The 22,706-nt window shown below is 45.1% G+C and overlaps 1 protein-coding gene across 2 annotated transcripts in view; it reads left to right on the top strand.

Moving 5' to 3' along the window:
- HNF1B (HNF1 homeobox B) overlaps positions 1-21,872 on the top strand; it is a 63,103-nt gene extending 41,231 nt beyond the window's left edge. For both annotated transcript variants that reach the window (XM_066635524.1, XM_066635523.1), the window contains exons 5-9: positions 7,585-7,748; positions 12,939-13,071; positions 14,040-14,231; positions 16,909-17,027; positions 21,852-21,872. In XM_066635524.1, coding sequence (XP_066491621.1) covers positions 7,585-7,748; positions 12,939-13,071; positions 14,040-14,231; positions 16,909-17,027; positions 21,852-21,872 — 629 coding nt within the window. The remainder of the gene's footprint in view (positions 1-7,584; positions 7,749-12,938; positions 13,072-14,039; positions 14,232-16,908; positions 17,028-21,851) is intronic.
- The last annotated feature ends 834 nt before the right edge of the window (positions 21,873-22,706 follow it).

The raw sequence follows: 22,706 nt of genomic DNA, 5'->3' as shown, positions 1-22,706 counted from the left end.
TTGTCTTTACTTGTGTGTAGCAGCCATGTTTGGTTGGTTCAGTTCAGATCAGAACTGCAGTTTGGAAGTAGAGATCCTTTACCTTTGCTTGGTTACCCTGCTAACACTCACACTCCTGAAGCGGCTATTTAATCCTTAAATTGGCACTCCAAGGGCACAGTTTTCAGTGGGGAAAACAGCACAGAGGTGAAGGATTAAATATACTATACTTCTTTGTGCAGTAGCCTGATCTGAATTATACCCTTCAGTGACTGCTGCAGCTGAGTAAAAGTAAACCTTTTAACTGCTTCTTCACTGGTTAAATGTAATATGTAGTTGGGTCTTCAATGACTTTTAAAAGAGCTTGTTCATGATAGCTAAATGGTGCCTCTGTGTTCACTCTGAACAGCCACTGGAGGGGCAACCGTGGCCAGAGTGCTACTCCACTGAAGGTCTCTCTCTTCCCCGTGTGAGTATTTGGCCCACCTCAAACTTGGCTTGGGAGAGGATCAACTTTTGAAAGCTGCCCAGCAACCCCACGTGGTCAAGGACTGGCTTTTTCTGTCTATGGGTTGGGACTAGCAGCAACATTGCCACCAGGCTGGTTTGCCTGGAAAACACGGAGAGGCCCATAAAACGGTTTCATGGGCTGTGCAACCCACTGCCTGCCACAATAGGCTGGGTTCCATAAACCGACTTTTATGTTCAGTCTGCAACTCTAGTAAAGCTGTCTTTACAGAGCACAGCACTACCACTCAGGCCCTCAGGCATTCAGGGGCAGGTTTTCGGTCGTCCTGAGCTGCTGAGAGCTAGTGGGAGGCAAAGCCTCAGGAAGAATGAAGTCTCTTTAGACTGGGGCTGCCTCAAGCTGTGGCAAGGAAAGATGGTGAACAATGGACTCACGGTTACAATGGCCATCTGGCCCAGGTTTTTCATAAACCCTGGACAGTATCTGTGGTACTTTATTAGTCTATATATTAGTTTAATATATAGGGAGTTCAGGAAGAAAAGGTTAGTGGAAAATTGGAACTGAAGAACAACTTGACCTAGAGACAGAGGGTCTATATGGCCTGGATAATTTGCTTGCCAGGAAACTATGGCCAAGGGATGGAAAGTCCAAAGAGGTGTGGAGACTGTAGGTTGGCTGTCACATATTTAACTGGACTAAAGTGTCAAAACCCCTGCCGAATCAGCCATGCCACCAGAGCAAGTGCTGCATGCTGGGGTGGAGAGGTGCAGTCACAGAAGTTTCTTTTGGGTGGGAACATTTGTTCCCTTGCCTAGGGCTAAGCTTCTGCTGTCTGAATGGGTCTACTCAGAGCTACACCAGTGAGTTAGGTGATGCAAGTCCTTGTGAACCCAGAAAGGCAGATCAAGGCCAGGAAGGGGAATAGGATAGAGCTGGCAGTGCTGCAACTGCCCCCTACTTAGCCTTGATTAACCCTCTTCTCCACCCCATTCTCTGCCCCATTCCTCCTCCTCCCCCCTGCCCTGTTCCACTCACCCACCCACTGTGTTGACCTGCCTGTGCCGGGTCTCCTTTCCAAGCCATTGGTGTGCAGCTACCCCCACTTACTGCAGCAGCCCAGCTGTGTTAATAGTATATCTCGTTTTGTGACACCCATAAAGAAGTGAGCCATAGCCAGTGTTCAGTCTGGCTGGTTCTTGACTCCATCCCTGATTAGCACACAGATTTTGGGCTGCTTTCTTTAGCTAAATTCATGATTTTTCTACAGACATGACCATCGGCAGGAATAGACTCTTCAAGTAGAAAACAGAAAATAGATCTTTCCAGATGCTGAAACTCTGGGCACTGAAGAATAGGCCAAATGCTTAAATGTTTTCACATGTGTTTTGGAAGAGACTTTTTTGATCAAGCTCTGGAACAAGAAAGTGGCATTATTGTACAACATCTGTTGAAGAGGTCCCTCTATAGATTCTCTCTTGAACAAGAAACATGATTGGCATAAGTAAGACAGTTTATGTAAGACATAAAGTAAGACAGTAAGACAGCCCACCTTTGGGCCAATTCAGTCTTTGCTATTTGTAAAGAGTATCAGCACAAAGTATCAGATTTAATACTGATATAATACTGTACATGTTCAGCACTGTTGATTGTGAGTAGTGCAGTTTGCATTAGGGAAGGCCATAGGTCAATGGCAGAGCATGCGGTTGACATGCAGAAGATCTCAGGTTCACTCTCTGGCATCTCTGATTAAGAGGATCTCAGATAGGACAGCTGTCAGATCTGTCTGTCAGAGAATAGTCAATAACAGTCCTGAATGAACCTGTAGTCTGATGGGCAGCCCAGTCCTTTGCTGCTTGCCCGCCCCACGTGAAACAGCTGCTGCTATATCCCGAGGGGCCAACAAGGCAGTCAGCGTTCTCCTTGGGGTAAAGGAACATCAGTTCCTTTACCCTATGTTGGGTCCCCACAGACCTTGTGGGCCTACTTGGATCTGTACCAGCAAAATCACTGGGATGACAGAATGTGGTGGCAGCTGTGGCTGCTGTCCCATCCCCCTCCCAACTGCCCCTGAACTGCCCCTGGGCTGCCCTCTCCAACCCAGAAAATCCCCTCCCCACCACTGTTCCACCCTCCCTCCTATCCAGTGGTGCACTTATTCCCAGCAATGAGCAATGCTCCAGCGCTGATGGAAGCCTGCTGGCAGCACTGACCTTTCAGTGGTCACAACATGCTTTATGGCGTGCTTGTGACCTTGTCGGTGGTAGCCAGCTTAGGATTGGGTCCTCGTTATATGCGACTTCAGTGTTGTAGCACTTAGAAGAGTGTCGAACGAGGACCTTGGAGACGTGGATTTGGTTCCCCACTAAACAGTGAAGCTCATGGGGTGACCTTGACATATCTCTGAGCCTATCACTGAGCCTAATCTACTTTGCCGAGTTGTTGTGAGGACAAATGGCGGAAGACATATGTGGGCTTCCCTGAGCTCATTGAAGGAGCAGGGGAGTCGTATAAATACAATTAAATGCACAAATGTTTAATAATCGGTTTTCTCCATAATAACCACAAAACATACCGTTGGGGAGAGAGCCGATCTTCACTACTGTGTTTATTTTAGAAGAACTCAATCATTTAAATGTGCGTGCTGTTTCTGAGTTGATGATCCAAGGCATGTCATTTTCCAATTAAATTCAGTGACTCAATTGCAAAATATGAAGCTTGAATCAACCCTTATTGGGACATTTTCTTGAAGAGTTAACATTCCTCAACACAAAAGTTCTCTCATTTTAAAATCTGGATAGAGAGTAGGGGGGTGAAGTGAGGAAGGAATTGGTCTTATTTATGTTTCTTCTATGAAAAACAACCCCCCATTCTCAAACCCAACTCCCTTTGTTCATATTATCTTCCCTCCCAATGTTCAAACAATGTTTCAGATTTTCTGATCCACCCCGCGCTGGGACAACCTTTGCATGAGGTTAGGAATACAGCCCAAGAATGCGGGTGACAACGCTTCACATTGAGCAATGTTTACCCTGTTCGTGTCCGGGACGTCCACTTGTGTTACCAAACGTCCATTTGTCAAAGAGCATTCTTCCTTTATCAGGGATGGGAAAATAGAGGGAGCCAAACAACATGCACAAGGAAGGCCTCTTTTGAGTTGGTGATGTTGGTTCTATGCAGGCCATCATCTGTTTGAGGCTGAAGTCGGCATGATACACCTTGAATGGCTTTGTATCTATCCAAGTAATGGATGCATTCATAAAAATCTCTGTGCGGGATTGGACCAAAGATCCATCAGCTCCACCATATATCTCTGTGAACATGACAGTTGTCTCCTGCCGTTGGTCCTTGGCAACTGGTATTCGGCGCCATACTGCTCCTGAAGCTTGAGGTTGCAAATAGCTGTCACAGCAGCTATCCATTGCCAGACCTACCCCCTTGTATCTGTCTATTCCCCCTTTAGAACCATTCTAAACTAGAGATAGGGTTGGCACCTCTGCCTGAAGCTATTCCTGGAGATTTTTTCCCAACATGCTGGAAATTCCAAACCCTGTTAAAATCTCCAGGATTGCTTTCAGTCTTTCTTCTTTAGTCCTTAGCTGGCACTTGGGGAGCAGGTTGTCCTCTCAACCAATACGCTGCTGTAGGTGCTGCTGGAATCCGTGGATCAGTCATGATACGCTTCCACTCTTGGTGATTTCTAGCCTCATCAATGGTCAATCACTGGTTCCTTAGATCTTCCTCAACATGTTTGAGCCATGTTTTCTTTAGTGCTGCCCGTTGAACCCTCTAGTAGGAAGGTTGCTCTCACCAAGGGAGCTTGTGTAGTAGCCCAACTGCTGTTCATTCTGCAGAGGTGGCCAAACCATCTGCATTTTTGGATGTCCAAATTGTCTCATTAGGATGGCACAACCATCGCTTTCAGTAGCACCTGGAGATTGAGCCTGGTTCCTGAAGACTCCAGGCCGGTCCTGGAGAGCTGGCAGATTCTAGTTTGGGAGCCAAAAGCATGTGGAAGGAGTCAAAACAGTTTTGACTCAGATCTGTTTGGCCCAGCATCCTCTTCCCAACAGTGACCAGCTGGATTTGTCTAGGAAAGTCCAGAAGCAAGTTACAAAGGCAGCAGCCTAGCCTTATTGCTCCCAGTATCTTGAATTCAGAGCTATGCTGTCTGATCTCCCTGAAATGGCAGGACTGATAACCAATTCACACTGTTTTTCCATCCCCCAATAGCAGGATTTCTCCAGCACTTGTTGGGCTGCAATACTTGTGTGCTCTGCCGTGGGTGGTGTGTTGACTGGCCACAGTGGTGGTAGCATTGTCTACCTCAGCACTGCCCTAGATGGTATCTTTTTAGTGGCTGACTTTCTAACCACATGTTTGGTCCAGGGCACATGGCATCTCATAATAAATGACTTTTCAGCCCCTGGCTGGACTGATAAAAGGGGTTTTGTTTCCCAGCTGATTTCCTCAGTTAATTATTTCTGATCTTCTCGGGGAGCCTTCCAGTGGCATCCACTTTGTCCTGTGGTTGTCTCTGAAGGTTTTGAACGTTTATTTTTAACTAAGTTAAACATGTCTACAATGAATCATTTCATACCTCCCAACTGCACCTGGTTTAACAGGACACAATGCTTAGTTTTCTCACATCTACTAGCCTATACTGAATGCGTACCTAGTACAGGAAGGACACCACACCTGGATTCATGGGCCTTGAATTTAGATAGCAGAATCTTGGATCAGGATTCAGCACACGCCCTTTTCTGGGCCTGATCCACCTACACGGAGCAATGTGGATTTGCACCAGTGATATTGTGGCGCAGGTCCAAGTTCCCTCATAGTAGCTGCTGGGGCTTACTGTGGACTAGAAGACACATGTCCCCTTACCCTGAGCAGTGGCGTTCCCAGAGGAGGGGGCACAGTGCTAAGTTTTGCAGGGCACCTCAATGCACCATGGAAGCTGCCCCTCCCCCTTGCCATTGGAGCCATTCTGGGCAGTGAGAATAAAGTGGAGGAGATGCCTCTATGTTACTTTCGCTGCCCAGAATAACTACAATGGCAAGGGAGAGGGCAGCTTACATGGGGTGTTGAGGCACCCTGCAAAACATAGCACTGTGCCCCTACCTGGGAATGCACTGACCCTTAGAAGACCTCCAGCAGCCCAAATTCCCCTGTGGGATGCATCGGATACTGCACTGCAACTGTTGTGTAACTGTGTGGGAGTTTAGATAGTATTGGGCTGAAAGTAAATGAAGAGGTGGACATTTTTGTAAGAAATACCAACAGATAATCAAGAGAAGATTTTTTTTTTTTACACTGTTGAAAATGAACTGAAAGACTTTTCAGCGCAGCTCTGCTTTCAAGCCAATCGTTGGAATCTTGAGGACTGAAAATTTAAAATGAGAATGCTAATTTTCTTAGGGCACAATCCTAACCAACTTTCCAGTGCTGATCTAGCCACAATGCAGCCCCAAGGTAAGGTTACAAACATCCCTTACCTTGAGGAGGCCCACTTGACTGCCTCCCCACTGCAGGATGCAGTGCTCACCATATTGGCACAGCTATGCCAGTGCTGGAAAATTGGTTAGGATTGCGCCCTTAGGATAGTAAGAAAATAGCAATTGTGCAAACCACAGAAAACCATCACATAGGGCACAACCTTCCAAATGTACCTGCTTGGCTCTGCTAGTAGAATGCCAGTCTTCTTACTGTGCTCCAGGGTCCAAGGGCTCTTTTGGTATATTCTGTGTTTTGTAGATATCTGGTTCATGCTGTTTGCTTTCTGTTCCACTGTGAGGAGCTACTTCCTCATTTGACATTGAGCAAGCAGACCTATAATCATCTCACAAAACACCAGAGCTCTTTTCGATGTTGTGAGAAGTTCAGATAGAGTTGTAGCTGGGGCACAAATGCCTTGAAATATCCTGCATTGGACATGGGATGGCCTACAGACAGCCTATGGGCTAGAGTCATCCCCCAAAGCAATTTTATTTGGCCCTGGGTGAACTCATGTAGCTTTACATATTTTACATTTGTATCTTCTCCTTCCTTCAAGCAACGCGAAGCTGTAACATCTCTTCATATTGCTTTCGTCCTTGATTGCCTTCTAGTGCTTTCAATGTTCTCACCATACCTGTAATTTATTTGCCTTCAGTGACATCCCAGCTGTTCAAACTGAGTGGCTCTGGAGCATTTCAACATCAGCTTCTTTCACTGTGTGGTTCTCTTGACTGGGTGGGATTACCTATGTGACTTATCCAGGCTGCATATATCTCACATCCAACCTTTAGTGCCACACAGTGACATAGCTAGAGGGGGTGCAATGCACTAAGGGTGCAATCCTAACCCCTTATGTCAGTGCTTTCCAGCACTGACATAAGGGTAATGCAGCTCTGAGGTAAGGGAACAAACATTCCCTTACTTTGAGGAAACCTCTGTGAGTGACACCCTACTGCAGGATGTAGCACATGTCCCATTGGCACCACTATGCCAGTGCTGGAAAGCACTGACATAAGGGGTTTGGATTGCGATCTAAGTTTTGCAAAGAGCCTCACCTCCATGTGCAAGGGGCCCCTCCTCTCCCCCTTTGAAGCCATTCCGGGTGGTGAAAGCAAAATGGAGAAGTACACCTCCTTTTTTTTTTGGCAAAAAAAAAAAGAAAAAAAGATATGCATGGGACAACTCTGATTGAGACTGGGGGCAAGTCTGACCTCCAGGTATCTGAGAGGGCAAGGCAGGTGCCATTCTCCATTTCCATCAGAACACCAACCACTGGCTCTGCAGCTCTTACTTCCTACTTCCTGGATTCAAAGAGAAAGAGAGGGATGGAACAGAAGAGAAATTATGGAGGGCAGAAGAGTGGTGAGCTGGAGGGGGCAGGAGTGATGGACTTTCTCAGTTGGCCTCATGACCTTGATTGGAGCATGCAAGCAGGGGAATGTTCATTCTTCCCACTCTTTTTATTTTCCTACTGAAAACCACTCCCCCAGACTGCAGTTTGCACGGGCACAGCAATTTCCTCGATTCTAAAATGTACACATAATTGCCAAGTTCTTGTTATGTTCTTAGGATTCAGGATACCTTATGATTCTGGATATCTTTGTCATTAATACAAACACATGTTTTATTTTGCTTCCCAGGCGTCCGCTACAGCCAACCGGGAAACAGTGAAGTCACCTCCTCTTCTACCATCAGCCACCATGGCAACAGTGCCATGGTGACCACCAGCCAGGCTGTCCTACAGCAAGTGTCTCCGGCGGGTTTGGACCCAGGCCACAGCTTGCTCTCACCGGATGGTAAAATGGTAAGTACACCTGGCCTATTGTAGCTCAGGTGGTGATAAGATAAGAGACCTGGGCAGGCAAAACAAACAAGACTTTCTTTTTCCTTTTTTTAAACTTTCTGTCTTTTTGAACCAGACCCATAGTAAACAATGAAGCGTTTGTAGGGCTGGGAAGGGGAAATTCTCAGTTACACTCAGTAAAAGCTGGCACTCTGACCTCACCTTTCCCTGGCAGAAGGTAGTGGTATAAGCTTTGAAACTTGCCAATAAATGTGACACGGAGCCATTCTCGGTTTATTGATCGAATGCCTTCTAAAGTGAAATGGTGGGTGGATCGCTGTTTGCTCTTCTCTGCCAGTGATATTCCCACAGATTTTTAAAAATCTCTTGTTCATTTCCACCCCAGCCCCTTTAAGTCTTCAAACGTACCCTGTATTAAATTTCATATATGGGGTCAGTTTCTTTTCCAGGAAGTTCCCATGATCTGTTTCACCCTTATAATTGTCTACATTCAGGCTTACATGGGTTGTTGTAGTCCTAATTAATGTTGATTTTCAACCATTTTCATCTCATGGCACACTGACCCAATACTAAAATTGTCAAGGCACACCATCAGTTTTTGTACAATTGACAAGGCACATCACGCTGTTGGTGGGGGGCTCACATCCCCAATGGTCCTACTAATAAATGACCCTTCCCCAAACTCCCACGGCACACCTGCAGACCAATCACGGCACACCGGTGTGCCATGACACAATGGTTGAAAATGGCTGGGTTAATAATTTAGGTTTTAAAAAGCTCATAATTCACCGAGGCTGCAATCCTATGCACACTTACCTGGGGGTAAGCCTCATTGAGTATAATGTGACTTACAACTGAGTAAACATGCATAGGATTAGGCTGTAAGAATACCACTGATTAATTGGGCTACAGATTTGGGGGGGGGGGGAATTATAATACAGGTATCTATAATATTGCAGAGCAAGCATTACCTTAAAAGATGCATTCCTTCTTTCTCCCGCATAGAAGGGAATGCTTCATCTAAAGACCACACTACATTTACATTAAAACACATCATGGGCCCTGACATGTTTAACTTTATAGTAGCCACAGAGAGGGCCAGTTGGATCAAGACTTTATCACGGGAAGGGTATAATGGCTGCTCTGACACATGGGTGTATCATCTAAAAACAAAGAAAATGATTATGATTATTTGTAGCATTTAAAATATTTATGTACTGCTTTTGAACAAAAACAAGGTCTCAAAGTGGTTTACCTAGCGAGATGAATGAGAAGATGGTTTGCTGCCCAAAACAGATTTACAATCTAAAAAGAGAGACAAGGTAGACACCAGTAAACAGGCACTCGGAAGGGCTCTGTGCTGAGATAAACTGGGCCAGTTGCTCTCACACTGTTGAATATGAGAACCACCCATGAAATTAAAATGTGCCCCTGTGCTTAGTTAGCAGGGCAAGCTTGCTTCTTGCTTCAGAACTTAACTTTACCCTTATGTAATGTAATAAATGCAAATGTAATCATTAGATCCATCAATTAAAATTCATAGGATTAGCTCAGTTGAGGCCTTTTAAAATTGAATGACAGTAATATTAATTAAGGCCAATTCAGAGTTTTGGGACCCCTCTACCTGAGCGCTGCCACTTTTTTCTGCTATAATGGTTTCCCAGAGTTTGATTTTAAGTAAGCCACTCTCGGAGCCTTGTCAGCAGAAAGGTGGGGCACTTTAAGATACTTTAAAATAAGCAAATAAGGTTCATGGAATTATTATTATTATTATTATTATTATTATTATTATTATTATTATTATTATTATTATTATTATTAATAATAATAATAATAATAATATAATATTTATTGTGGGGTTTACCTTGGTAGATGGGCTGGGCAAGAGGAGGCCTCCATCAACACCTCACAAAAGCTACAAGTACAAAAGTAGTTTCAGGGATGAGTGAGCCCTTCTGAGGGATGCAGTTTCTTGGCATTTGTCCAACAATGCCAATCCCTGGCACCCGCCCCAGTAATAATGTTATGTCCTGAAAATAATGCCACTAACACTCAAGGGCAATGGTGGTGCCAGGGTTGACAGAACCCTCAGGCCAAAACCAGTTCAAGGGCTGCTCACCTTCTGCTGTTTGTGTAATCCAACAGGGAGGGGGTGCGTGCAGTCCCCCTTCCTGCAGAGCCATGTTGGATGATGCCCCTTCCTTGTGGTCAAGCTGCTGGAAAGCTAAGGGGTGGTACCCTATAAGATCATGCAGCTTCTTTTCCCTGCCACAGTTAGGCAGAGGGAGAAAGTAATCCGAGGATCCTCTGTCCTCAGCACTGTGGAGATGCAGAGCATGGGGTGTCATGTGACCTCTTCCTCCATCTTCTCCATCTACAAATGAACCTTCTCAAAGGCTCTGAGTCATTGGTTTTTTTCCCCCTCCTCATTATTGCATTTCTAAAATTAGAATTGCATTTCAACAGGGGTAGAATACTGTGGTTCAACAGGGGTAGTCAGATAAAGCTACCCCTGTTGAATGTCCGCTTGTCGTGTAGTGCTAAACTCACAGTTTTCCTCAGTTGGAGAGATGGTGAGAATCACTATGCTGGTGATTTAGCTCAACTACTCTGTGTTAATGGAGCTAAACGCAACGTACCCTTTAAAATCTGTTTCCTGACCCCACACAGTTAAAATCAGAATTTGCATTGGAATTTGCCTAGGAATAATGCCAATGTTTTATTTCAAGGCATGCGTTAATCAGGTCTCTGGGCATGTTTTATGACTCTGCACTTGGGGCCATAATTCTGGAGATCACCTCGGCAGACTTTGTTTGTTATCATGAGGTTGAATTCTTTTGCTGTCAGGTGACTCCCCTCCCCTGTCGCTTATTAATTCATATTTTTTCAGTCTTAATGGCTTTTCTGAAATGTGCTGGTGCTTACATGGTTTTCTAGAAATGGTTTGTTTTTGTCTCGCATCCGTGCCTGTCTGAAATGAACTGGCCTTGAGGAATATCTCCTTCGAGGAAAAAATAGATGGAATTTGAGCTTCACAGAAAAGTTTTTCTTTTTTAAATTTGTGGTCCGGCAGGGTGAAGATGTATCAGTGGCTTTTAAACTGCTTGTGGGGTTTTTCAGAAGTTTATTAGAAGTTCTTCTCTGAGAAGAGCGGCAGTGGCAGACAGGCATCCCTGAAATTGATAACTTGTCCATAATTGCTGGTCTTTCCTTCAATACGTGGCCAAAGGGGAGAACTGAATGTGTTCTAGGGTTACTCTCATCTCTCTTAGTTTGACAGTGAGTCTCAAAGGCTCGGTCATGTGCTACATGAATTAAATATGCTCCATAGAACATGGGCAGATGCCACAGTCCCAGATGGGTGAGGTTAATAAGAGCAGCAAGTGGGCTGACCCGGTTTGTACAATAATTTCCCTGGCCAACTAGCCACATACAATAAAGGTTGTCCATGCTCATGACATTTGTCATGGCTCCTTTCTTCACGTCCAGGAGAATTTGGAGCAATTTCTAATCACTTGAGGGGGCAGTTGCTTCAAATTAATGTAAGAATGAACGATGTGTGAGCATGGACCTCTTTTACACATGGAGCCAGTTGGACAGGGTACGTATAGTCTGAGGTGGCCCATATTGAACACCATTTCCATGCAAGTGTTCTTATACTAGATAAAATAACACATTGTCAACCTCAGATATCCATGGTTTAACTGGCAGGGTTGGCTTTAAGCCAGTTGGTCCAATCCCTCCCAATTGGACCCTGCGCCTAAGAGAGCTATGTACTAGGGCAATCCAGGGCCAATCCTATCCAACTTTCCAGCACTGAAGCAGCCATGCCAACAAGGCATGTGCTGCATCCTGCAGTGAGTGGGGGCAGTCACAGAGGCCTCTTCAAAGTAGGGGAACATTTGTTCTCTTACTGTGGGGCTTCATTGTGGTTACATCTGTGCTAGAAAATTAGTTAGGATTGGGCCCCTAGCCTTGTCAAAACACACAATAACACACTGCAGCAGAGACCTAACATCGCATTGCAAATTTCATGGAGAACAGCGACAATTTTAATTTTCTCTGAATTCTTAAAAAGTCAGTAGTGTTTGTTTATACTGTTTATATTTTGAAATTGGCTGTGAACCTGGGGCCCCCACAAGAAAAAGAAAGTCTCCAATTGGACTTTGCAGCTCCTAAGGCCTGCTTCTGCCTCAGGCTCTTTTACTAGCTTCCCCCAAATTCCATGAGTAGAGCTGGGGGAGGATAAGGGGGTAAGTCCCCCCCCGCAAGCATGTAATTCAGCCCCCAGTGATGAACCATAAACAAGAAATTAAAATAACGATGCAGTCCTGGGCATGCTTCCTTGAAAATTAACTCCATCAAAAATGTTGGGTCTGTGACGGTAAATAAAGAATGATGATGATGAACTCCATCAAAATCAATAAGGCTCACTTCAGAGAAAATATGTTTAGAATGTGAACTTTAATGTGAAATGACCAGTTTTCTTTTTCTTTCAGAAGCTTGTGGGACAAAAGGTCATTCCATGAAATGAAATCTGTCCCTTCTGTGTTTCCATATTTTTTTTTCCGGTGCCACCATTGCCAAACCCTAATATAGTTATATTCATTTATTTTTTGTTTGGGTTCAGGCAGCCCTCAGTGGCAAGAACAGTGAGAATATTCTAGAAATCCATCTGGTTGGGTTATTTTCCTTGGTCCAGCTTGACTGATTCATGTTACACTGGGTGATTTTTATAGTCCTTCTCTATAGAGATGCATAGTTCTCTCCTGAGAAAGCCTGACCATTCATCCAGGAAGTCATTACTGACTCCCTCAGCTGGGGTTACACTGTGCTCTAGAAACAGAATTGCTGAAATGGAATTTTTTCTGAAGTAAAAGGCAACACAAATTTTAGAGGCCCTTCTTTAGGGAATTGCAAGAATTAAAGTAATTTTGATAAGATAATCCACATTACTCAGGGCTGAAAGGCGTTCACACCTCTCTAAGATATCATTGGATTTCACCCAGAGCAAAATCTGAGCTAAACCTGTTCAGGTACAATGTTTCTAGGAATTCTGAGGAAAGCTAAAAGGCTTCCAATAAAATGTACAATGTCTCTAAAAGTGAATATAGCACGCTCCTGCATTGAAGCTATTTGGTTGACTGATGGTCCCCCAATTTTCAATTTTTCATTTTCATTCCTTGGCAGATTGCAGTGTCTGGAGGTGGACTTCCCCCTGTTAGTACCTTAACCAACATCCACAGCTTTTCCCATCACAATCCTCAGCAGTCCCAGAACCTCATCATGACCCCATTATCTGGAGTCATGGCTATCACACAAAGTAAGTGCTTTTCTGCTGTGCTGGTGAACCAGATTTTGGGTTTCATGGTAGGGGTCAGGAACCGGAAAAAATTGAAATCTGATTTTTTTCTTTCAAAATCCATAATCCTGTTCAAAAAATAACCTGAATTAAAATGAAATCTCAATGTAATGCAAACAAATATGCTGGTCTAATCTCATAAGAGGATCCGTGACATCTTTTAAACATAGCAGCTAGGTTCAGATGATCTTTAAACCATTGTGAATGAATGCAGTGATCCTCAGAATCACCCACTCTGCCTCTTCTCCATTTTTTTTTTTTTTACCCTTGAAGGGCAAAAATTGAAAGTTCTTACTTTCAGTTTGGAATCAACCTAAGTTTTCTGTGATGTTCATCATTGGGCAACTATGGTTTAGTCTAACTATGGTTTATTCAAACAAACCAGGATCAAATGATGGTTTCAAATCTGATTTGTTAATAAACCACAGCTCCCTGAGTTTGGATGTCATGGTAAATTGTAGTTTACTCAAAACAAGAAGTGAATGCTCTATTTATTCCCTCCATACAGGAGTTTAAAATGGTTTGTTTGCTGGTTTTAAAATATTTTTCTGTTTTTAGCAGACTGAGTTTCTAGAAATTATATGTAGCTTTGGGTGTCTTGAGGCAGAAAGACGATTAACATGCCATATTACAATGTTGTTATTTTAAAATTACCAAAAAAATTACCTGATGCTATGGCACAGAGCAAGAGAGTAGCCAACACGAGGCAGCAACTTTGCGTCAAAAACAGCATCCGTTTCCTAACCCTGAGGAGAGTCTAGCCACTTGTGAGCCTGAGGAGAGTCCAACACTTGTAGGGAGTTGTGGCCATATTGGGGACTCCCCAAGTGCCTGATGAAACCCCTTTAGTCCTTGAATGTGATACCCATATCTTATAATTTCAGTGTCCCAGAAGCCTCCCATTGTTCCTTCTTGTCTCTCTCTCTCAGGTCTAAATAGTTCCCAAGCACAGAGTGTCCCCGTCATCAACAGTGTTGCCAGCAGCCTGGCAGCCCTCCAGCCTGTCCAGTTCTCCCAACAGCTGCACAGCCCACACCAGCAACCAATTATGCAACAGTCGCCCAACCCCATGGCACAACAGCCCTTCATGGCCACCGTGACGCAACTGCAGAATTCACACAGTAAGGAACTTGTCAGGTATTTGCTGAGGTGAAAAGAGGGGCTTAGTTTTTTGTGTATCTGTGCAGGCCGTTGGGGAAGGTGGCGTCGGTGGTGGTGTCAGGGGTTAGTCAAGTGGGGTGACCTGTGAACCTTCAGCACTAGTTGAAGCTCAGATGCTGGTTTTCCAGAAAGTCACTGCCTTAGACAAGATTCACGCTTTTCAGTATCCTGGTGATTGGCCCAGTTAACATGATCAATAAACCACATTGGTATTTTGATAAGTAATGCAAATTGAACCTGCTTGCTCCTTTCTACTCTTTCTTCCTTATCTCTCATGCTACTAGATATCCTTCCTTGTTAAAGCAGAGCTCTGCAGCTCTTGTGAAGCCAGGAACAGTGGTTGAACTCTGGCTTACAACTGCGAATCAGATATGAAACTAATGTCAAGCTGTTGTGACACCCTTGTACGTAAGCCAGGGTTCAGCCACAGTTCTAAGCTTTGCTTGGGCTATAGAGCTGTAGTTGAACAAGCCAAGCCTGAAATATCATGACTTGGTGATAGAGCTGAGAAGGTAAGGGGAGGAAGGAGTTAATGGACTTACCTTGCTCACCTTCTAGGCTAAACCAACTAATGGTTGGTTTGGTCATGTGAACCTGGTCATTTTGAATCTCTCCACAATGTTAGTCTGTGAATCTGGAAAGCCACTCTATGATTGCAGATTGTGGGCTAGCAAAGGAATCCAGAGTGTAGAGCAGCGTTCAGAGGCTGTCGTTCATTGCCTCTTGGAGCTTCTCATTGTAGTTAAAGGGTGCTTCTGAATTTCTCCCTGCATTTTGGAGTTTCATATTGCCTGTTCTTGTTTTCAAATTGATAAAGTAAGTGCAAGTGTGCAAAGAAAGAATCTTTGCTCTGCAAAACACTGCAAAGAAAGAATCTAGATGTAACTGCGTATATGATCCCATCAAGAATACTATTTTTTGCACTGTTTCATCAGTGCACCTATGCAATAATGTAGACAGCTGAAAAAGATACAAAGGTCGCAAAGGAATTGAAAGCAAACAGCCCAGGCTGCCTGTACACTGTGCCTCAAAAAAAAAAATAAATCAACATTTATGCTCTAAGGGTAAACCAGATTCTATGATAAGAAAAAGCTGTTCTTCAACCCGACCACCTTATGCAAATTAAGCCCATGTTCCAAATGTCTCTTATTTTGCATAGTTCATTCTGCAGGTTTTACTTTTATCTGTGATTTATTCTGCACTCTAGAAAGTCACTAGTCAGATCCCTGACTTCTGGAAGTTGTTCTTAACATAACTTCATTATACGCATCCTTTTACAGAATAACAGCAGCATCAAGAACTGAGGGCTGGCCCATCCATGAGGCCAACCGAAGTGGTCACCTTAGGAAGAGGGGGGCAGAGAGGAAGAGGCAGTGGCATCACTGGGGGTGCAGAGCTTGGCAACCTAGAAGTTTGGCGGTGACATGATGATGTCACATGTCACCTCTGGGTTGCTGAGCTTTTGCTTGCTGGAGGGAAGAGAAGTCGGCTATGGTGTGCCTGATGTGGGTGTGCATTGTCTTTGGCTGCTATGGGCACCTCTGGCTCTCCTGCCCACTGCTTTTTAGCGACAATCAAACCTCCTGCCAGCCAGGCTGCACCATGTCCAAGGCCGGGTGGCCAGGGCAGGAGCAATGCTGGCAACTGGGGTGGACTGCCTCCCCACCCCCTTGCTATGCCACTCAGAAGAGGAAATGTGGAGGGGAGGAGAGTGCTAAACTAGAACTTTGGAGAATGTGAGGAGCAGAGGCTGGTGCATAATCAAGAAAGGGGGCAACATTTAGCATGCCTCTTGAGGCACCAGGGAATCTTGGGCTGGCCCTGCCCTGCCCCAGAGATATACAATCTAAACTTCAATACAGGGAGAATAGCAAGAGCAGAAAGACAGAGGCCAGGCAAGAGGGATGGAGAGGAGTAAACAGAGCTAGTTGCACATGCAGTACCCAGTTAGAGTGTTAAGCTTAGATCAGAAAGCTATGTTCAAATCCCTGCTCAGGCACAAAACCTGGTGAGTGATGAGTGGAGCTAGTCACTGTCTCCCAATCTCACTTACCTGACAAGGTTGTGACAAGAATTAAAGTGGGGTTGGGGGGAGACGCCACGGAGACCCTTCTTTGGAAGAAAGGGGGGATAAAATTGTGTAGCAAACAAACTAGGCTCAGTTTCAGTTGGGAATGAGAACTAAGGCTGCAGTTCCATGTTCAGTCATTTTGGAGTAAGTTAGGTTGAATTCAGCAAGACTTGCTTCCAAGGAAACACGTAGGATCAGGTTGTGAGTTTAAGACAAAAAGCATCCCAAACAAGGACAGTATTGAGGGATGGTTTGAAGGAAGGAAATCTCATTTAGTGACTCCTCCAGTTGGAAAATATTACCTCAGAAGAAGCAAAAACAATTTTCTGTTTTGTTCCCATGCCCTTTTCCTGTTTTGTTCTGATCACATTTCAGGAGGCTCAAAGAGCGGTTCTGATTTCCATTAAGCTGCTGGAAACAATTAAGCTCCAGGCATTAAGTTTGGCTGTGGAATATGTGGAGAGGGATTTTCTGTGTTAGCGGCGGTTTGTGGTGGTGCTCTAAAATGGCTGCCCATCTTCCTGTCCCCTTGCATGATGGAATGACTGTTGGGTTTTTCTCCACAGTGTATACACACAAGCAGGAACCCCCTCAGTATTCCCACACATCCCGGTTCCCTTCGGCCATGGTGGTCACGGATACCAGCAGCATCAGTTCGTTAACCAATATGTCTTCCAGTAAACAGGTAAATGGTAAAGCATGTTCTGTTTGAGGGGAAATGGATGCCCCAAACAAAGCCATTGCCTCCAAAGGTGGTTGGGTATGAGCTTACACACTTGGAGAATCTGGCGTCCTAAGTGTTTAGCCAATGCTGGCATACATCAAGAGTTTTATTTATTTATTGCATTTTTATCCTGCCCCTTCCTCCAAGAAGGTCAGGGAGACACAAATACTTCTCCCTTCCCGTCTTATCTTCACAACAACCCCATGAGATATGGAAGGCCAAAAGAGAGTGACTGGCCAAGTTTATCCACTCAGCTTCACAGTCAAGGGAGTATCTGAACCTGCGAGTGCTTAATCCTAACCTGGTTGTACTAACCATTATACCACACGGACTCTCTTGAGATTCAGTGCCTGAGATGCAAGGGCAAAGTGTGAAAGCTCAGGGGCAGGGCAGAAGATGGAGACAGATGGGATGAGGCAGAGTCTGTTTGCTCATGGTAGAAGCAGTGATTGGTAGGTTAGGGGAAGAGCCTGGCTGTGCCTAGTGCCTTTGGGATGGAGTTTCAGGCATATGGAGGACAGATTTAATAGCAAAGCCTTCTGAACCAACTGAAAACTTCTCAGAGTTTATGGGCCCCCTATACCTGACATAGTGTTCTGGGGATTATGTGGGGGTGGTGGTGGTGGGGGTGGCAGTCCCTAGTTGACAATCACTGAGTGGACCATAAAAGATCCATGGCTGCCCCCTCCAAAGAGGGGTCCCCCTCAAAAGAGGAAGCCCACCAGACAGCATCTAATTGAGGGCCCCCTCAAACATGAAGCTGTCCCTGCAGATAAGAAGAACCTCACCCTCTTTATGGGACCTCGAAGCCACACTGGAGCTAAATGACTAGACCTGTACCTGACTTCATGCTTTCATGATGAAAAATGTTTCCAGATCAGACAAAAGGACCTATTTCCCCCCCCCCCTTTTCTGTTTTAAAGGCTCTACAGACTGTGGGAAATATGTGGCCTCTATTGATTAGTAGATAGTTTAGAGAGAAAGCCTTGAACTTCTTAACAGATAAGCTTGAACACTTTTTAAATACTCACCTTGGCGTGCCAAAAGAAGGGGGGGGAAGAGGGCGAGAGCAAGCATGCCTGGAACTGGAGTTTGGATTCCCAGACCCACCAGTTTCTCCTAGAGTGCCCTCCACGCTTGCAGAGCTGCTGAGGAAAGTCTGTGGTTGCTTTCTGTCGGGTGCCTGCCTGTGTGTCGGGCACGTCGAATGAGTATACCTGACAGCTTGCGGTCATCTCCAACAGGAGATGGGGCTGATTGCTGCTAATTCAGAAGGACTTGAAAAGTCAGCATGGATGGCCCAGCACTGGTTGCTCCAATCTGGCCATTGTGCTGCCCGTTCATGCACCTCTGCTTCGTAGTACTTCCTGCTCAGCAAAGGAGGTGCAGAACCCCCCCTTGAGAAACCTTGCTGGTGCTTTTCATTGCGACCTTGAAGCAGCTGACAAGCTGAGCTGAGTTATTCCACCTGCTCTTCGGTGTGAGCGAAGAAGTGTCTTGGCTGCCCTTCAAGTGAGAGGTGAAGGAGCGGCTTGTCAGCCAGCGAGGGAGGCAACTGGGGGCCAGAAGTGAAAGATCCATCTGAAATGTTGTGTGGTTCTTGAAGGATAGAACCTTTCCGTTATTGTAAAAATCCCCTCGGGGGTTTAGCCTGCCTATGTGAACCGCCTTGAATAAAGTCAGAGGAGTCATCCGATGACCAGAAAGGCGGTATATAAATACCAGTATTATGTAAATACCAATATTATTATTATTATTTGTTGTGTTTATATTCTGCCTGTCTTCTGGGGAACTCAGGGCAGTATACTGTATAGCCCTGTGAAGTGGGTTAAGTTAAATACTCCCCTTGGCATGCCAAAAGAGGGGGGGGGAAGTGGGGGAGAGAAAGCATGTCTGGAACTGGAGTTTTCCCTCTTTCCCTCCCTTCAGAAATGTTGCTGGCCTGCTTAAGAAGGATTTGACTTCCCTAGAAATTCCTCCATAGTTTTTTCTGGGAAGGATCCATCACGTCCACTTCAAATTCTGATGAAGACAAAATTTCAGTAACAAATTCCCTTTTTTATGTTACAGCAGTGGGAGACTGCCCTGGGACTTGCACCAAGCCATTTCCCCACTGTTACAATTTTTGCTTTGTTTAAGCAAAGGTAGGTAGGTCCCCATTATTCACAGTTTACAGATGGGGAACTGAGGCTGAAAGATATTTAAACTAGGTCACTCAAAGCACAATCCTAGGTGTGTTTACTGAGAAGCAAGTGCCACTGTGGTCAGTGGGGCTTCCTCCCAAGTAAATGTGCTTAGACTGTAATTTTAGTAAGTTCATGGCTGGGGAGATGGGGATACAACCCAGGTCCCCCAGCCATACTCCAACCCCTTATCTGTTTGGCTTTTCTTTCCATCTAAGTTGGTTGCTGTTCCCTGGACTTGCAGCATTCACGGCAGTAGATTTAGGACAGACAAAATGTGCTCCCCTTTGCATAGTGCCTGGCCATGCCAAATGCTGTCCCCATTACGTGTCTGCACATCAGCTACTGCCTTTGCCACTTCTCCTCCTGCTCCTTGGATTTGCAAAGCAAGAAGGGAATGGAGCAGAATGTTGGAGAAGCTGCTAGAGTATCTTGCTCTTAACTCTTATCCTTCAGACTTCCTCTAACTCACTACTCTTCTGTCCTCCAAATTTCCTCTTCTGTTCCGTTCCCCTCTTCCTTTGTGTGTCTAAGCGCCTGATCCTATTTGCTGCACCACTGGCATTCTAGCCCCACCGCTGGCAGTGGGTATTGTAAAAGTGCCATAAGGCACTTTCCTACTGGCAGGAGACACCCAGTGCTGGCACTGGGCCTCACCACTGGGAGGATGCATACAAGGAGTGCTGGGTGGTGAGTATCCCTGCCGGGCAGCAGAGAAGCTTTTCAGGGCAGGGATCAGGCAAAGAGGGGGCAGAAGTGGGTGGAGGGAGGGTGGGCTAGTAGGCAGATCGAGTCCAGGATGGGGTGGGGACGGCGGCAGAGGCAGATGCTGAATCCAGTGCCCCCTTCTAAGCGAAACCACCCGATATGGACCACCTCAGTCCTGTGCCTGCTAAATAGACCCATTGGCGCAAGCAGAGTTCTACCTGGGAACCAATGGTCTCCCTTACCCTGAGGAGGCTTTGGTGGCTGCTCTGGTCCCTCAGGATACAGTAGCAGCCATTTTGGCATCACTGCCTTACAGCGGCACCAGAGCATAGGATTGGGCTGCCCATGGGAGAAGGGGGAACAGTGGAGTCAGGAGGCAGGTGTGCCCCTGCTCATCCACTCCCTCGGGCAACTGCTTCAGTCAGCCTCACGGATAGTCTGGCCTTGCATCAGACCCACTGAGACGCATTTCTTTTGCTGCACTTGATGGCCAAAGCATCGTTCTCAAGCCCATCTGAGAGACTCTGCTCCTGTCCAGTTTCCCACCCTCTGTAGCGAGTGAGGAAAAACCACTTGCCTCCCAATCTCCATCAGTCAGGCAACCAGGCACATCCATGCTCCTGAGGAATACCATTTCCTTTGAAAAGCTCTATTGATTCATCTGCCATGCGTTCAACCCTAACTTTGCCCTTGATTGATTATTCACCTTGCCCTCTGGTTGACTTTGATGCTTGCTTGTTGGAACAAGCCCTCCTGGAGCTAGGAAGTGTTCTCTTCAAACTCTGCAGGATGGTACTTGCTCAGCGTTGCCAGGGAATCTAATGAGGAGTTGGATCCTTTGGAGGATATGAAAAAAAAATCAGTTTCCCTCCAAAGAAAGTGGTTGGGGTCATCACCAGCAGTAGTCAGATATTTTCATATCTCAGCTCTAATTGTTTTATTTTTGGTCACGTTCACCGAAGGCCAACAGGTGTACTTAGTTTCAGTTTTTTAAACTTGCTTTCAATTTATGGATGTGTAAAGTAAAATTAAAAGTCAACAGTGTCTCTAAGCACATGCGTAATACATTTTCCTTGCCACCAGAAAACAAAATTATACAAGATCATAGGTAGGCATGCTCTGGGTCCCTTTGGGGGAGAAAGGCAGGATAAAAATACTGTAAATAAATAAAAATCCACAGTGCAAAGTAGGGTGATGCCTTTATTGGAACCAATCACAAAGGGACAAGGTATAAAACAGCAGGTTGAATCCTGTAGAATTCTTCATCAGGGTAGATGGTGAGCAAAAAAAGGGGTAGAAATGGTGGTTGGATTCCCCATTGGCCTACACTTTAAAAGCAAAAGGTGGAGTTTAGGAGATTTACGTAGACTTGAATCAGCCTTTGAAGGATTTGAGATTTGGGTTTCAGTGCACATGCTTAGATAAAGCAAGCAAAAAAAATGACTGAAACTCCATATCCTGAAAATAAAAGAGTTTGTAAGCTAACCCAATCCAGTCTCCAGCACAAACCTGAAACTTGAAGGTTCCTTCTAAGGCAGAAATCTTAGAAGAGATATTCCTGTCTCTTTTTTACTGGAGGGAAAGCCTCTTCTAAGTCTTCTGCTGTGATATTTGGTTTACTGCGCCAGCAATAAACAAGAAAATGACGCATTATTCATCAAAGCTATAGTTTTAGTCATATGCACATTTATGCAGATTCACAGCACACAAGCCTATGGATGTCTACTTAGAAGGGAGTCCCGGTGAGTCCCAGTTCAGTGAGGCTTGCTTCCAGGAAAATGTGTATTGGATTGCAACCTTATTGGTTGAATTGGCTGAGATTGCTTAAGTGGATAAGAGCCCTTCATCTCAACGATGCAATCCTTTTCTTTCCCCATCCCTCTCTTTTCCCCAGTGTCCGTTGCAAGCTTGGTGATGCTCCACACTTCACTTCTTCTGCATCTTGCCACTGCAAATGAGTTTTCCACCACATCCTGCCAGAGACCGATGACGGAGTCTTCGGGATGAGGGTTGCCGCAGCGAAGCTCAAACCAGAGAGCCCGAGAGAACGCTGGAGTTGCAAAAACAGAAACTTTGGGTGACTTGTCAGAAGCACCAAAACGGCATCTGCGTGGGCACAGTCCCCAAGAGGCAGGGCTTTTCCCGCAGTATTTTCCAAGACTTGACATCTCAAGGATTTTGAAAGTATTTTCCTTCCAAAGGGCATTTGTTTCTTACAAGAGACAAGATCAAAATGGATATTAAGAAGGAGCTCGGAGAGAGTGAAAAATGGAAGATCAATCATATTTATAAAGTTACGTTCCTCCACCAAAGTGGACTGGGGAGAGACACTGGAGCTGTTACTTCAGGTTGGAGAGGAAGGAGGAGCTGCCTGTGCTGTTGAACTGAGCCAATTAAACTGTATATAGAGAAACTCCCTTGTCCTGGATCCCATCCTTCCTGTCCTCATCATCGCCTATTCACAGAGATTTATATTAAAGAAATGTGGTTCAATAGCTGTATGTGAAATTAAGTGCAATTTTCCCACACCTGTACCATCAATAGATCTCTCATCATTTGTAAAGCCAGAATTTAATTTAATTTAATTTGCAATTTTTCCTGGTTTTCCGGATGAACATAAAGGGGGGGAAAAAGTCCTAGGCAAGAATGGTTGTGCAAATGTGCAAATTTTAGTACATTTGCTATGGTGTATTTTGACTAGACTAGAGAGATTAAAAACACAATTGTCTTTTCCATGGTTATGAGTCAA

The sequence above is a fragment of the Tiliqua scincoides genome, chromosome 8, assembly GCF_035046505.1.
Source record: "Tiliqua scincoides isolate rTilSci1 chromosome 8, rTilSci1.hap2, whole genome shotgun sequence".
NCBI classification, from domain to species: Eukaryota; Metazoa; Chordata; class Lepidosauria; order Squamata; family Scincidae; genus Tiliqua; species Tiliqua scincoides.
This window is presented reverse-complemented; position numbering and strand designations above follow the sequence as displayed.